This window comes from Pieris rapae, chromosome 12 (assembly GCF_905147795.1).
Source record: "Pieris rapae chromosome 12, ilPieRapa1.1, whole genome shotgun sequence".
NCBI classification, from domain to species: Eukaryota; Metazoa; Arthropoda; class Insecta; order Lepidoptera; family Pieridae; genus Pieris; species Pieris rapae.
The window spans coordinates 4,180,212-4,198,464 of NC_059520.1; the positions used below are offsets into that span (position 1 = coordinate 4,180,212).

Consider the following 18,253-nt stretch of genomic DNA (forward strand, 5'->3'; position numbering starts at 1 on the left):
CCTATAAAATAACAAAGAGATTTATAACATAGGTACAGCGGGATTTGGAAAAAAATACATACCTAATATTTTATATATTCTGCTTTCGCAACTGGATAAAAGACTGAATGAAGTATTACCACTTTTTATGTTTTTTTACATAACGGTTTTGTGGGTCTTGTCCATTCTAATCCATAAAATGAATACATTAACTTTTCAGTTATTTCTGAGATGTAGTAATGTTTCACGTAATTGAAAAAATTAAACTTTGCGTAAAAGTTCAAAAACCTTGCTGTCTAAGGAATATTATTTATATTACTATATTTTTTTTAATTACTATTATCTCTTTTGTTTTACATATACAGCGAAGTCAAACATTTCGTCGATCTCAACTTATAGGAGGTGGAAGAACCTTTGGTTAGATTGGATATAATATACAGTAGAAAGGAAAACTATAAAATATTATCTTTCATATTATAATATATCTATTTCCATTAGTAATTATAACAAAATTTAATATGTTATTTTTTAGCTTTAGGGGGTGATCCTTTTTTCACTTCACGCCTTGTTGTCTTTGCCTTCTTCTTAGTCTTCGGTGGAACACGTTTTTGTGACTTTGTAGTACCTGCTTTGACTTCAGGTTTGGTTTCTTTTTTAGGTGGATCTTCTTTCTTAGCAGGTTGTGCTGCCTCTTTAGCCTTTGCTTCTTTAGCAGCTGCTTTTGCCTTTGCAGCTTCAAGGCGTTTTTCTTCTTCCGCTTTCTTTAATGCTTCAGCCTTAACTTTCTCTGCAGCGGCTTTCTCTGCAGCGGCTTTCAATGCAGCTTCTTTCTGTTTAATAGCTTCTATTCGTGCGGCTTCTATATCTTTTAATTTTTGTTCAAGCCCACCAATAAACTTATCAGCAACACCGCCTACTGTATTTTCAATTGATTTTCCTAAAGATCCTTGAAACATTTCAGAAGTCATTGGAGGTACCATTTCAACTTTTGCATATTGCCAAGCCGTCGCAACTACTGGTCTCAAATTTTTGCTGATAGCTAAAATTTACATTCAATTAAAGTACCTATGTTTATAATTATGTACATGTTACAAAAATTTACATTTTTAATCTATGCCCTTTAGCCTTTTTTTGGGGAATTAATTTCTTTCTTCAAATCCTCAACTTGTTTTTGTAACTCTTCAAGTTCTTTGGGCAGTAATCTTGCTCTATACTCCATACATGTAGATAACAATTTATTGTGTAGAGTGTCAAGGGCAGACTCCATTTTTCTTACTATAAAGTTACAAACTAAAGGTTTTGCTTTTGTAGTTGATATTTGCTGTTTTGCGTTATGCCAAACGTTTGATACAATCGGTCCCATTTTTCTCAGAGAAACTGCAAAACAAAATATGTTAGTATTTAGTAAGTGTAAATTATTTGTTTTGCTTGAAAGTTTCTATGAGAAATTCGGGATAAATCATGCCAGAGGCATTTAATATTTAGAAATAACTTACAAAGGGTTACATCTAGTGCAGTTTTCATTGCCCCCATGAATTAGGCTAGCTAGGTCGCTGATAATTTTTGTGCGATAAATAAGGCATCGAGAATGGCATGTAGACAAATATATTTTTCTATTCGTCACTATGGTTACGTGTCATGTAATCTAACCACAGATTTACGGTAAAGTCGATAAAACATAGAGAGTGGGTATTTTTATAATAGTTTTAAATACTGTGTCAATCGTAACCCATAGGAGATCCAATCAAATGCATAATCTCTCAAAAGCAAAAATTGCATACAAAATTTTCATCGTTGAACTTAATTTTTTACTAATATGTTGGTTCCTAAAGCTAAAGTTTTAATAAAGTCTGACCGGGTTTTTCGATATTTATAAAAACAAATATATTTTCATTTTATTTATTCTAATATATTATTTATGACTTAAGTTTACGATTCATTCATTCATTTGCTTCAGTTTTTTGGCGTGGCTTAGACCTTAGAGCATCAATTGCTTGCATCTCTGATTTTATTTTATATGTCATCTTATACTTTTTTAATGTTTCGCATACTCCATGCCTCGTCGACATGTATATATATTGTTTTGTAAATTTCCATGTTTGGCATGCATATGTCGAACTTGGCACTTAAGATTTTCTTCATTAAACACTACTTATTAAACATTACACATACTAATAAATGAGAACATATTTATGCTGACTCCTGAGACATTAAATCCAAACAAATTAGTTTATGTTTCAAAACATGTTATAAATACTATAATAATACTTCATAATCAAGCGTTCTAGTTTATTAAGAATCGTTGGTATTTATGCAAATAGGCCTAGACAACGCAAATAGATCTAGAATTATGAACTGGCCTCGGTGATCAATTATCGCAATGTGTACCTACTTGCGTACCAATCAAGTTTGAATATCATATTTTATATCATATAATATTAGTTTGCGTGGGTAATAAAGGACTATTTATTTCAATCATATACCGCCTTCCAAGCGTTTTTGGTATCATATCTTGGATATTACCTAACATGAAACGATGATGTACGTTCTAGTAAGTGGAGAAGGTATGATCTTATGATGGTATGAAGTCATATTTAGATATTACTATTTGGGGCAGGACTACATTTTTTTAATTCATTTTATTGAGATAAATTCCAGCAAACGAAACACAAAAAGCAATTATCAATAAAATTCCAACTTTTCAAATCACCAGATAACAAATTGTGTGAAAGCATGTGTCGAATACGTAATTGACTATAAATACATTATTTTATTTTATTTCAATACAAATCTATGCAATAATTATATACCAAGATTATTGGTATAATAATAATTCTTATTTGTTCCACATACAAAGCAATCATATTGCATTGAATCGTTGCGGCCTAAATACATTATTGTTATGCACATATTTGATGATTATTTTAAAATTATGACCTATACATATATAATACGAGTTGTCTCGTGTATTATTTAATTTCTTGTTCAAAACATGATAATTTAAAAAAATACAGTCAAGAGTGTTGGATGTGGCAGTGGCTTTTATATTAATACTAGCTGACCTGGCAAACGTCGTTTTGCCATGTATATAATTTATAATAAAAAATAGGGGTTGACCGTAGAGGGTTGAAAATTTAGGGTTGTATGTATTTTTTTTGCTGTTGATACAGTTGATAAAAAAATGAAAAATTAAAAATAATAATTAGGGGTGGACTACCCTTAACATTTAGGGGGATGAAAAATGGTGTCTGATTGTCAGACATACCCAATATGCACACAAAATTTCATGAGAATCGGTCAAGCCGTTTAGTAGGAGTTTAACCACAAACACCGCGACACGAGAATTTTATATATAAAATTATATTATATTATAATTTAATTTTAAATGAAATACATAGATAGATGAAAGGTTCTGATAACGATAATATCTTTTAGAATTTAAAATTATCTAAATGGTGCCAATTGAGTGAGGGGTTAAGATGAATCAAAGAAACTTTCACAAATTGGGCACACTTACCAGGATAACATGAGTGAATGAATATCGTCGCAAAATGTAACTAAGTGGTGAGTCTGCCGAGACCGGACTAATTCTCTGAATACAACTTAAAATTATTAACTTTATTTATTTATTAACTTAATAAATACATAAATAAATAAAGCCATTGTTAGAACCGCATGCGCCCAACTATTTTGGTTCGTGTACACTTTGGGGTTACTTTAATTTTCATTAAACGAACGATAACTGAAGCCTATAAATAATTGTGCTTTAAATAATGTTGATTTGATAATAAATTAACTTTCGTAATAAATACAAAGAAAATATTTTCAGAGAGATATGTATTCCATACACATGATATTTACATACAAAAAGGTTTAACTTTTACAAAAGGCAACAAAACAATGAAAAATATTCAATACATTTAACTAAGTGATACGTTATTTGGCTGTGTTGTGTGATTTATTTATTTATTTTATTAAACTATTCCTACAGCTACTCATCAAACAATATCCAAATAATTATTTTATACACAAAAGCCAAAACGGAATACACATTCAAATATAAACATAAAGCACAATTTTACAAATCACAAAATCATACTAAATTCATCATCAAATTTAGTGACCTGCCCCAGCTTCGCACGGGTGCAATGCTGATGAAAAGCAGGTTTTTATTATGTATTGTTATTTCCGTCGCTATAAAGCTCCGATAATATTATACGCGTTCGATCGCTGCTAAATAAGCTGTAATGGGCTGTATAGATCTATATTAAATGAACAATGTATTCAAGGTATTTAATTGGTTAAGGGTTAATGATGTATTGGTCAAAATCGCTTCGAAAATTAGCCATTATTTGTCGTAAAAAGTAAATGACAAAAAAAAATTATTGTGGGTTATCCATAAGAGATAGACATATACCATTATGAACTTTTCTGTAGACCTTTTCATTGTGTAAAATACTTAGTACATTATATTGATAAAACTCGTAGGGTTCAGCCTGCGTTGGCAATGTAAGCGGAAAAAATGTAATTATTTACGACATCACATTAGAAACCTCAAAAATAACAGCACTTTTCCACTATTTAATGGATGTTATTATACATATAAACCTTCCTCTTGCATCACAATTTACACAACAAACACATTACAACCCTATATAGGAAAAAAAATTATTGGTGCAAAGCCGTGTTTCGAACGAACAATGAGGCTTACAAAGCACACACTCATCCACTAGTTCACTGCTTTAAAGTAGATACGCTTTTGGACTGACAGACCGGCAGAGTCTTCGGCAATTCTGTTGCAAACTCATATTGATTTCAACTCAAATACACTTCACCCATCTCTGTGTTTACTGTCCTTATTAATATGATTACAATCACGTATTTACAATTTCCTTAACTACAAAGTAATAATAACAGGGAAGCAGCTCTGGGGTCAGCGGTACTATCTACCAGACGCCAACTTAAATATTTAATAACCGCCTGTGCACTTGAACCCCGATTTGAATAAAGATTTCAATTGAATTCTATCATCAAGGTTTACCTACACTCAGTTTGGTGTTTGGTAAAAGATACATTAGTTGCATAAGTCTTTGGTGTAAAGCTCTAATTGTAGTCACAAATGTTTTGCCTTGCTTTCGCTTTAGATGCTAATATATTATGCTGATTGACGTTACTATTACAACACTGTTCGTAGTAGAATTGTTAGCACTTTTTACGTCAGACCACGAAATCCGTTAGCGCACAAGTGTGAACGAAACAATGCAATAATAAACAATAGTGACATAAATTGAAGGTTAGTATAGTAAAAAAATATTAGCAACCACATTTGGAACTGACACGATGAAATTTGTTAGTACTATAGTTAGATAATGGATTTTTCAAGGATATGCGGTAGTGAAGAGCACAATCTAGTCGCAAATAATTAAACGTCAATTCATTTGTAAATAGAGCCGTTTGGCCTAGTGGTTTCAACGCTCAACAGTCATCTTAGCGTCGTATCGATCCCTGGCTAATAGACTTACTGCCTGTGCGCATTTCACACATAAATATAAAGGAAAATAGTGAGGAAACCGGCATGCTTGAGAGCCAAAAAGTCGAGTGTGTATGTCAGGCACATGGTTGGTCACAGAACAGATATAGAAATCTGAGCCCGGGACCTGAAAGGTTGTAGCATCCTTGGTATCATATACGTGATGTCTCATCGAGAATACTTGGATCCAGGTACTCTGGAACTGCCAAATTATGAAACGAAATTTGATACAACACCCAAAATTTAAGTAAGGATCAGTAGGTATCCTCTTACTCTCAAACCCAATAACATATCTCAATCCATTTTTGATCACCTGAGATAGAGATCTTACACCAAATATTGATAAAAGTGTGCCAAAAACTAATCAACGGCTTGTGATAGCCATCTAGCCAACAGTCTATACAAGCTGTCCATGGTAGGTCGGGTCGGTGTATGTAGATAGACCTTTGTATGAAAATGACACTTAAACTGTGCCAATATCCAATCTTAAGATTTTAACTTACCACAGTTTTTAAAATAATTAAAAAGTTATTTGATATGTTTTAAACATACTCATGTATATTTTAATAGTATTTGGACGGTTTTATTTACTTTATTTGGTTAATATTGATTGTCAAATATGAGTGTAAAGAGCGAAGAAATTGCATTCTATCCGTCGTAAAAATGGATTGTCCCCGTAGGGTTTGGTTATTGGGATGCAGATAGGAAATCGATTGACTGTCACAGTCTGATCATCAGATTGAAAACAAACTGAGCTTGTAGATGAAATTTGGGTTACAGATGCAATAAATAAAGATAAACTTTAACGACGCTTAAATCAAGCCTCCACGTTAGTAATATTGGAAGTCTCAGAATTGATAATCAGAATCTCCTTGTAAATTTAATGATAGCTTTCTTCTTTCAATAATCAATCATTATTTACAACAATTTAGATGTAACCTACTTCACACTCCCGAAAGTTTTTGTATTGTGTCCTACTTTTCAGGTTCGTTGCCATCAAGCTCATCTAACTGGACAGTTTTTTGCCCACTTCAAGATGTCGGCCTCATGTTTTTTTGTAATGCACTAGTTAAATCGTATTGCGCCGTTTTTAAACGTTACTTTGAATGTATCAAGCAAGCCGTTGACCGCGACCTCACTAGTAAAGGATCAAGGTAAATCTTAATACATATTATATATATTCTCCTGTCACGACGGACGCCTAAACTACTTAACCGATTTTAAATTAAATTGGCACACCGTGAGCAGTCTGGTCCAACTTAAGAGATAGGATAGCTTAGATCTTTAATTATAGTCGCAATTTTATTTTATTGCAAATTATTTGATACAAATCTAACAGATGGCGCTGTATTAAAAGAACCAACGTTTCACATAAGTTCTCCTACCGTTTCCCTTGAATAGTTTACTACTATGTAATATAACAAAATCTTAGTCACAGCAACGCTTGGCCGAGTCTGCTTGTATTATATAAAATATACTAACGCTAAAATCAAATTATGAAAATTATTCCATAGAAACTAGGTTTTCATATATTATTCCTGTTAGGTTTCCATAGATAAATCCATCTTTCATATTATTACAGGAATGTGGACAATAAAATTCTATAATTTGAATTTTTTTTCTTATGTGCTTCGAGGTTTATTGCCTTTTTTACCATGGATGTATTTGTTACAATAATATATGAAGTCATCGCCCCCTGCTCATGTGCTCCCGACCTTAGACATGTGGCCGCATGTTATTTTTTTTTGTAACCTGTGACTGTCTCTGCCAACCGGAAATAACTTTCTTGATTCGCTGGTTACATTCAATTTAAGGCCTTTGCTCACATAATCGCTTGACCAGTGATCCAATAAATTTTCTTCGTCAGTATAATTCTAAAGATAATTATTTCAGCTTTATGCTTTTTGCTTATCGGTTATTTGTTTTTATTATCATGTTTAGATGTAGTGAATAATGATATCCTCGAGCGATTTAAAATTGAATAATTAATTAAAAATGATACATTGCATTTTACTAGTAAACCATTTTCTATCGAATATTCTTGCAAAAAAATGCGCGTTGCAATTTCAGTCGCGTTTAATGACATAACGGTTGTCTACTGTAAACTTAGTTGCTTTTTTATTGCTTTTGTCTACATTTTTAGTCTATTTTATATTGCGCCGGCGCAGTGCATACTGGTGTTACAAAGTAGGTATCGCATGATTTTTATACAAGCCTCCACCCGCAGCGTCGCTTTCGTGTATTTTGGCAAGGCTTTTGTCCCAAATGATAAAAATAATCATAATATAATATTTGAGTCAATTTACTTAAAACCATAATGATTCCACTTAAATATTCCCCGGGACTCACATTATGTACGGATGTCCGGTATTTTTCGAGTTTATTGCAACCAGGGGACTTTATTGTATGTAAGGATTCATTTTTATAAGGGGCTCCTTGCTCCAGTTTGATATGTAGGTACTTATATTTTATTAACCATCTCTGTAGATGCCGAATGCGATAAAAACGCGCAAAAAAACGGATAATCACCTCGAAAACTATGCCTACGGTGTTTCTTTAATATAAATATTGTATAATACTGAATCAAGTCCCAATAAAAAAGTTTATATAGAATTAGGAATATATGTTTTTGAAGTAAACCTTTAAATTAAAATTTGTATTTGTGGTATTGTATTAAAAATATTCAAAAGAAACACCTAATAAAATCTCACAACACTTTACTTTGAAAAACATAGAGATTGTAGAAAAAGAAGCCGCTATAAAATTAAATCAAAACCTTTTCTCAAATTATTCACATATTTTGTTTCTTTTTATAGAACAGGGGTAAACGGGCAGGAGACTCACTTGATGTTAAGTGATACCGCCGCCCATGGACACTCTCGATACTAGAAGGCTCGCGAGTGCGTTCCCGGCCTTTTAAGAATTTGTACGTTGTTTAACCATGGAAAGTAGGAACGGTGTATGTGGATGACCTTTGTATGAAAATGACAGTTCAACTGTGCCAATATCCTATCTCAAGATTTTAACTTACACCAGCTTTTAAAATAAAAACATAGACATGTATATTTTAATATGATTTTGACGGTTTTAATTACTTTATTTGGTTTATATTGATAATCAAATATGAGTGTAAAGAGCGAAGAGATTGCATTCTATCCGTCGCCAAAAATCGATTGTATTCGTTTGGTTATTTGGATGTACATAGAAGATCCATCGACTGTCACGGTCTGTGATTGAGATTGACTGAGATTGTGGATTAATTATTGGGTTCGGGCGTAAGACTGCAACTGTACTTAGTACATATGGAGAACATCACTATAGAACTGTGTCTTATAATGAAATCAACTTTTAAGTTAAATAAGTTACTCATACAGTACATATTCTATGAATAAGAAGGATGCGGCATTACTAATCCTCAAGAATGTTGTTAAGTCATAATCCTTGATTAAAATGGTAAAAAAATAAACCCTTTGCATAAAAAATAATTTAAAGGCCACGACGAATCACTTAAGAAAAACAAATATCGTGCTCCAAACGACCTAAGAAGTCACGCGTAAATTAATCCTATACAAGTTACGTCTTAGGATGATCTCAGATTCCTTATTACTTTACAAAAACTTCACGCACGTATTCATAATTTATCTTAAAACAAAATTTACGTTTTCAAGGAAAGACCTTGATTAGAATTTGTAAGCCCCGGGTATACTAAGGTCAGAGAACCAAATATTTATTCAGTTCAGAATCAGTGTCAACTATGAGAGAGATATAAATAAGATATATATATATAGAAGAGACCAGCTTTTAAGTATGGAGATAATATGATTTGGTCGTATTTCGTATTATAGTAGAGGAATTAAAGTTCGGACCAATACGACGAAATAAAGGTCTTTGCTGCGTTTTTAAGCAGGGGTTAAAAATCTGTAAAAACGATACTAAATCATTTGCTTGAGTCTGCCTTTTCATGGATGACTGATGGTGGCTGTTCATGTTAACCTTGTCAAAATGAAAAAAATACTCTGAATGTTGAAGTTAAGATTTTATAAAGATTTTTATGATATTAAAACAAAATACATAATATACGTATATGAAATGCACGCTTGGCAGACCTGTAGTGTTTAAAACTATATAGTATACCTGTTTTTTTACATTTTTAAGGGTGTGTCAAATGTCAATTGACAACGCAGCGGTACAATCTGCATCATATCGTCTTCAACATGAGAAAATCATATAGTCGTAATACTCCTGTTTGTATATTTCTAACATAATACTTTTTAAGAAAATCCTATGCGGCTTAATGACTGTATTTTTTCTTTTGTCGTCATATTATTTATCTGATACTGTAAATAGAAGATAGTAGTTATGCTGTTAAGTTATTTTCCATTTATTCATTAACATTACACCCGGTTTTTCTAACACAGTTTTCTATACAGTTTGAAATCTCCTCCATTCCAAAGTAAACGAAGATAACTAGTATTTTCGATATAGAAACATTTTAAAGATTCGTATTATCCTTATGTTAACAAGCAGTGTTAGGCTAGTGGCTTTAGCGTTCGGCTGTGCGCCGATGGACTTTCTTAGTGCTCGTACGGTAAAGACAAACATAAAAGAAACCGGTATGTCTTAGACCCAAAAGTCGACATCGTTTATTAGGCATAGAAAGCCATCCATCTATTTGCCTTTTAGAAAATAAAAAATAATCAAGAAACATCCAAACCATCTGTGGGTAATCTAAAAAGAGTAATGAGAAATGAATGAGAAGGGAAATCAGTATTATTATTAAAAGCGACATTTCCAAAATCGCTTTATTAGTTCCACAGAGATAAAATCAACTTGACGTATAGTTTCGAGATGTTCAACTCGTTAAATTATTGGATTGCTTCATCCTAGCAATCTACTTCCGGAAGTTACTCGACCTAGTATGTAAAACTGCTTCGTTGTAAATATAGATACACTGCTTTTATGAATAATGGACTTTTAAGAAATCAATAACATAAAATGTGTTTTAGATATTTATAGAATTAGAGTAAATTTTGCTTAACCAGTATTTGTCAAAAAATTAATTATGGTTCCATTTTCAAAACTTATCGCATATCGCAATAGTTATAACTACGCACTTTGTATTCATCACACGTTTAATTCAAGGTGTATGGGCTAAATAATGATTAAACTATATTTAATACATTAGTTACAAAATAACTACGTAGGAAACGAAACGAAAATTTCAGACGCTAACCATTTAAGTCGGCTTTTAAAAATCCGTTTTGTTTTCTGAATGGATAAAAATTAGCGATAGAAAAAGTGCAATTCAATCCCTTCGAAGAACCAGACGGTTGCTAATATTAGACGGGACAAAAAACAGCCGTCGGCCCTTCCTTCAGGGTCCCTCGTACCGGAGCGAGACGCTTTGCTTCCGAACTATGCACACTTGTATATTGTGTCTGTGTGGTGTGTATTAGGCGCGGCAGTGCTCCGCGCGCCTTCACCCGCGGCGCCTGTGTTGCCGACAATTTTATGATTACTTGTGACATTGTGTTACAAAAGTGACCGACCTCTATAAAGTTATACTAGTAGTGCTAAAACGCCGTGAAAGGATCCAATCCTAGAAAAACGCCCACCAGATTCCAGACCCTGTTCGGATAGAAAAACAAACATACCATCCCGGTAAGTTTCACAGTGAGCAGTATTTGTCCTCTAGAAGCTTATAAGTTGGAAAAGTTTGAAGTTTTTCGTAAATGCTCTGGTATGAGAATTATAATTTATGAAAATATTTTTAATGCTCCATCGCTCGGAGAAAAGAACGGGTGAAAGAGAAATCACATTGATAATTACCTGTTCGCTGGTTTAATTTGGCGATCGTAGTCTGAATGAATAATATTTTATTTTACTAGCTTCGACGCGCATTAACCAGACGTTTAGCAGTTTTAAAATAAACAATTATAATATATCGTCAGATGTCTTATGAATGCAAAAATATGTTGTGACAAAAACCAGTTCAAAATATTGTGGATTGGATTTATTAATAAGCATGCATAAAATATCTGTTATCGTTCATACAGAATCGTGTAAGGAAATTCGTAATATGATCTTTATTTGCTTTAAACAAATATAGTGACAATGTTGACAATTATTTACTAAAGTAACGCACGACTGTATGCTACTTTTAACTTTGATTTCATAACAATAGTATGACTACTATTACGTCCTTCGTATAGGTCCTTACCTATACCAAACCTGTTAATCAATTCTATAACTCGAAACAAAAAAGCATCAACCGCGTTTCTTGAATGATAAAGGACGACATTATGACATGACAGATGTCTAGTGATGTGAAATCGTAACTTTTTACTTAAGATGTCATCTGTATGAAATACCGCAATATCTTTGTGAGACATCTATGAGACGTCTTGACCTGACAAGTTTGCTCCACAATGGTTTTTCAACATATTTGCATCACTCGCTAAACAATGGCAACCGAACTTATTTAAGAAGCATCAATACATTTGTCATATCCGTTTAAACATAATTCCATTATATTTTTGATAAAACGAACAAACGAATATGTGCTATTGTTTTAACCAATTGTAGTTATATGGTATATCGTTAGGACTGAATCACGCCCCTCTGTCGCAGTTTCAAATCAATAGTCCAACCAGTCCAGACTTTACAAGCTGATGTATCTTTATACATCAGCTTGTAAAGTCTGGACTATAAAGTGTACCTGACGGAATTTTTAGCATTCTTGCACTTTAATTTATTTTAAATTACCTGTAAATTAAGATACTAATTGTTAGATATTGGATTTTTTATCAAACTAAGCGTTTATCTACGATACAGAAAAAATTAACACATGTTATCACTACTTAAATTTAGCGCGATAGCAATTTACCTAAACGTCGTGAAAGCTTATTAAATTATTTAAATTGCCAGTGAGAGACACTTTTGTAGCATTTACAGGGTTTAGAGTTAGTCTACGTATTGCCTAATCCAATACAATTGTGTCTACCCTTTGTTCTTACCCGTGATGTTAATTTTCTTCCCGACAGTCGGTACCAAAACCTATTTGTTAACTATACAAAATATTGTATCTATACATTTGATTAGTTTTATATTTTCAATTTATTTCAAGTTTATAATGCAAATTCCCTGGTAATTAAGCTATAAGCGAAATGAAATTTAATTTTCAAACCACGTTTAAAATAAAATCTTACTGGATTTACAGGCAAATATGGTTGAAAAGCATCAAGCAGCCACTTAAAAATTTTATTCGTTAAAGGACCAGTTTTGTATGAACCACGGTATGGCATCTAATTCGCGGCAATAAATTGTAATTTAAACATATTTGAGATCATGTAAGCCTGGTCACTGAACCCTTTCCCCTTGAAAACGTTACTCGACAACTTTTAAGTATGGGCATTATATCAAAGTACATATTTATCAAGGTTTTAGAACGGAAATATTGGTGAATAATGTTTACATAAAAAGCCATATACATAAATGTTTTCATTTATGTAATTAAATTTTATGTTTGAACTGTGTTTTCGCAAGTACACCAATACACAAATTGCATTAGTGCAATTTTTTTTTAATTTTTACACAGATATAAAGGTTTTACAAATATATTCTTTATTTATATTAATACGTCCTTTGTTTTTATGAACCGACATTATCTTATTGACACATACGAAAAAGTTATTCTTGTTATATTTATTATTTCTCTTGGGTTCCATTGTTCTCTTTCACCTCCCGCAGTTAATTAAATCACTGATCAATAATAATATCAGAATTGTACAAATGTTACACAACAGAAAAGTTAAGATAAACTATCAAACGTTAAAGTCAAATTCTACGCTAAAATATTACATAATGTAAATTATGATTATTCTGTATATAGCGATAAGACGTTGAAACGAGTGTTTTTTTAATCTAAATTAATATTTGAACTTGTACGTATAACTGACAAGATAAGGAAACTGATAAAACAAAATCTTGGTGATGATTTCTGGGATTTTTAAATGACTCATAACAAAAACCGATCAGAATACCTGTTCTCCGAATGTACTCATTAAGTTCGTTATGGTTTAAGGAAAACGCTGGCAGATTTGTTCGTACTTACTTATTTTCTAAGTTTTGCCGATGTCCGATACTTAGTTCTCAAATTTAGTTTTATTACGAATTCTTGTCCATGTCATTGTCGTAACATGTTCTAGTTCTGGTTTTTATCATTTAGTATCACTTAATTTTATGGCTTAAATTAATGTTTCAGGGCCGATTAGTGTGTATTTAGTCCAACCTAAAAATTCGAATCGATAATCCGACACCCAAGGATGCGTACGAAGCCTGAAAGAACTATGAAACTGTATCTAAATAAATTTCGCAAAATATGCTGCTAAGTTAATAACTCAAAGAGGGCTGGAACAATACAAGTAATTTTTTCCTTTTTTAATGAAACTATTTATTTAAAACAAAATTAAAACTATAAAGTGTTATTTATTACCTAGGTTTTTTATTTTGCAAATTTGAACAATCTCTATAGGGCAGCATAGCAAAATCTTCCATATATGTAGCTTCTCAAAAGTTAGGCTAAGTAAAAAAAATCGTCCATAAATGTCTTGTATGTGCGAATCTGAATCTTCGATCAAATCTTGTACATAGACGTTTAAGAGTATCTTGTAAATATGTTTATAAAACAGTGCATCATGTGCAATTTTATTCTTAAGGAATTCAACCTTGTTATTGTTACATAACTCCCCACGTTCTCACAGCATACTTTAAATACACAGGGTACTTGTGCATATTGAAAAAGATCCTATACTCAATAGCAATAACGATTTAGTACTGGTTTTCTGGTATTTAGATAAACAATGCATCCAACTGGGACCGCATTCCTCTACGCTATCACTAAGAAATAACCATATTTTTAAATGGGATGGCGAAAATAGCAACACTATCGACAATCGCTGAGAATTTTTATCTTGTCTTGGTTGTTTTCAAATTCTTTAAATCGTGTAGAATCAGTAGTATAATTGTAATCGCGTTGTGAAAAATTGTATGGACGTTGAAATCCTGGAACAAATATCAACGATCTTTTGATAAAATTATTAATGGGACTGTCAGTTTTCTGTACATGCGTCATGAAGTACTTAAAGAGTATTCTTTTCACTTATTTTTTTGTTGCTAAAGCTGCTGCTGCTAAATATGCTTACTGCATATTTAAATACATAGTTACAGAAATATTTGGTAATTTTTGAAGTTATACTTCTTTTGCCGCGATGGAGAAAAATGATGAGAGTGAATTTTATTTTAGAGCGCGCACACCAACACCTAAATTCGACATCGTAAAGTTAAGTCTTGCTGGCATGGAAATCGAAAACTATGTTCAAGTTGTATATTTTAGTATTTTTATATTTAGAACACTTGCTTCGTAACAGTACAATTAATCAGTGTGAATAAATAAATATTATTATACAACTTCTGAAGGTAGAAAGAGCTCAAAGATCTATTCTCAAGGTAAGCGCTTTCCTTCCGTTCATGTATCCCACGGCAGAGACTTACAAACATTGGAAGGTTCTCACTGTTCATCAAATCTTCATTCTTGCCACAATACTACGCAAACACTCACTTCTCAAATATGACCCACACCTCAATGATAATAAGCGTAGAAAAAATGCACTGTGCCATACAAAACCCTTTCGCACAAGCTTTGCTCAAAAAGTCTTCTGTTTTTTGGGTGATTACTTATATAACAAGGTCAACACTTCACTCTCCATATATCCCCTAACAAAAAATGAGTGCAAGAAGACGGTTACACTGTGGCTATTAGACTTAAACTATGAGGTTACCGAGAAAATGCTTATCATAACTAAATAGTTGAGCATAAAGTTTGACACAAATTTTATGTAAATTTTAGTTAATAATTATTTAGAGTATAATTGTGCAATATTTTTACGTCAATTATTCAGAATGACAATTATTCAAAGAAGAATGACAATTATTGTATATGTTTTTGTGAGAAATAAAATAAATATATTATTTATATTATTTATTTATTTAATATTTATCGTTAATCACTACTTACTGCATTTTAGTTATATTTTTCCATACGCCAAAGAAGTATAACTTCTAATGCGTGAAGATAAGTACACACGCTCTTTTTTTAATACACATGTGTACATGATTCTTGTGTGTACGGCTTTATAAAAAAAATTTTTTTTTGACAGTGTGTACCGTGTCTGTGTCTGCCATTTCGAAAATACCTATTTCAAAAAACACCAAGATTCGCAATATACATTTTGAAGAAAAAAATAATAGAAAAATTGAATATAAGTAAATTGATCTCCCAAGTCTTCAATTATCGTTAATAACACGCCACTCCTATGCTATTAGGTAATTAACTAATTAAGGTATTCGTGTTTGTGAAAACTATTTTAGCTTTATCGATGGAGCCTTATATAATTTTATTAGTCAACGATAGTTATCTCCAAAGGTAACTTTATGCTTATTTACCAGTAACCTTATTATATTTCTTTTTGATTTACCCAACATATATATATAAACACGCTCGACATGTTATACATTATGTATTCTTAACCTTCGCAGTGATAGTAAAAATAATCTTAAACTATTATTGTTTATTCTGAACACCGTTTATGGTGTTACATACACAAAACGTCGCACGGCGGGTTGCTAAAGTAAAATTGGAATCTGGAAAAGTTAATTTTATTTAATATTCTATACAAAATAAATCAGAGACTAAATATATCGTCTATTCACATCAAAATGTTAATTACAAATAAACGAAAGTATCTACATACTTTAGTTAAAAGTACTTAGTGTGTGCGTAAAACAAACCAATATAATTCTCATTTGCAAATCCACTTATGTACAAAATATATGAAAAGATTTGGTTGTAATAATAGCTACATTATCCACAAAAGTAGCATGTGGCACAGTTAAAGTATTTTTACAGTTTATCAACGATCCTAATTCAGACCGTGTTGGCTCGTTGCCAGGCGACGGTACGAATTTAATAGCATACAGAATGCTGTCTTTCCTTAAGTGCAACGGCACTTTTATTGCAAATATTGCACTCCGTTCCTCAGACTATTGAATCAAATAGCTAACAAGGAAACCTTATTCAGAAACGTATACCTAATATCGGGTTACTAGTTAGTAATGTTTTAGTATCAATATTTATAAGAGTTTGAACGCGGCACTGACTTCTAATGGAGTTCTTGTTCATTGGGTTTTTGTTCCTCACGATCCCAAGGTTGGGACGATATTGAGAGAACTACATCGTATTACAAAAATGTTGGAATCGGTATCGCTGTTTGAAGACACACAGCGCCGATTCCAAATGAGAACTATCGTTGTAATGACTGTAGAAACGCGGGTGACTGTCCAGTACTCATCTAGGTTAAATCATAAATTGCTATTTGATTACAAATTTTGTTCTTAATGTCCGCTTCATATATAATTCCTTCGACAGTAAATTAGGCAAACATTTTAAATATAGTCGTTTTTAATATGCTCATTATTTTATTAATAACGTATAAAAATTAAAAAGAAAAAATCAAGAAATAAAGAATATCAGCTTGTCCACAGCTGTGATTCAAACGTACGACTTTGAGCGGCGCACGCTAAAACCACTAGGTCAACACTGAAATAACAAAATTGTTGTAAAAAATTTGTTTAATTAATGTAAAAAATTGTTTAAGATCAGTAAGTTATTCATTTATTTGTTTTAATATAGAACTAACTCTTGTATAGATATATAACTTTCAGTAACAAAGAAACATATTGTGATTCAAAACAAAATCACCAAATCATAAAAGTTTACAAAAATATATGAAGAATTTACGGAGAAAACGTTCATCTTAGAAATATTCGACTTCAGTTTGTCTAGACAGGTCTGTGGGAGAAAAATACTTGGAACTTTAAACAGTAGAAAAATGTCTACTTAATCATATAATTACATACAGTGAAAGATATCAAAAATCATGAGCTGTGGAAGGATATTGTGTAATTTAGAGTATTATTTTATAGGACGGTACAATGACGTCCAGAGATAACTTGCGCCGGCCACTTCCTATCGCCGGTCTATCCTTGATTATGCACGATATACCAAGCATATTATTTCTGTGCAAAACGAGGCCTCATTTAACGTTATGATATTGGACTGAGAATTGAATCGTGGGAATTTCCACTGCAAAGGAAAACCTTCAAGTGAAAAGCATGTAATTAAATGTACTTAGTTGCATGTTCAATCTTCATCGGAAAGGCAAGATTGAAATGGGAAATTATGGTGTATTTTTTAGTACTAAACTAGAGTACAATGCGCAGAGGCGATGAAAAATTGCTTAATTACCTTTTCGAAAATAGTCGCCGTAATTAATGTCTTTCAATTATTTTATTTATGTATTAAACGGACATAGTCTATGCCTAATACCACAATTGATAAATACTTCTTAAAGTGAGATTAAAAAATCTCAATTATTAGTTAATGAAATACTTAAGAATCCCATCTCACCAAGATTAAAACGCACAAGCGACAAATTAAATTACTCATAATGAACTTGTAACGGTTATTCAATTAACGAATCCAATTGCATGACGAAGAACTCATGCGCATAACTACACCAATTGTGATACAAATTGATTCAACTCAGTAGGCAATGACATTCAATACGACCAGTGAGGCGTCCCTGCAAGGGCATCGTGTCTCGAGTCAGTTTTGGTTTAATAGAG

The 18,253-nt window shown here is 32.2% G+C and overlaps 2 protein-coding genes across 2 annotated transcripts in view; one reads left to right on the forward strand and one right to left on the reverse strand.

Moving 5' to 3' along the window:
• Positions 1–356: 356 nt before the first annotated feature.
• LOC110993747 (uncharacterized protein DDB_G0286299-like) lies at positions 357–1,560 on the reverse strand. The gene is made up of 2 exons (XM_045630499.1): positions 1,476–1,560; positions 357–1,356 (listed from the first exon to the last, which is right to left on the reverse strand). The coding sequence occupies exon 2, from the start codon at positions 957–959 to the stop codon at positions 501–503; it is 459 nt and encodes a 152-aa protein (XP_045486455.1). The 5' UTR covers positions 960–1,356; positions 1,476–1,560; the 3' UTR covers positions 357–500.
• Positions 1,561–10,948: 9,388 nt separating this feature from the next.
• Positions 10,949–18,253, forward strand: part of LOC110993714 (beta-1,4-glucuronyltransferase 1) — a 42,400-nt gene continuing 35,095 nt past the window's right edge. The window contains exon 1 of the mRNA XM_022260064.2: positions 10,949–11,170. The gene's annotated coding sequence lies outside the window, so the exon portion shown is untranslated. The remainder of the gene's footprint in view (positions 11,171–18,253) is intronic.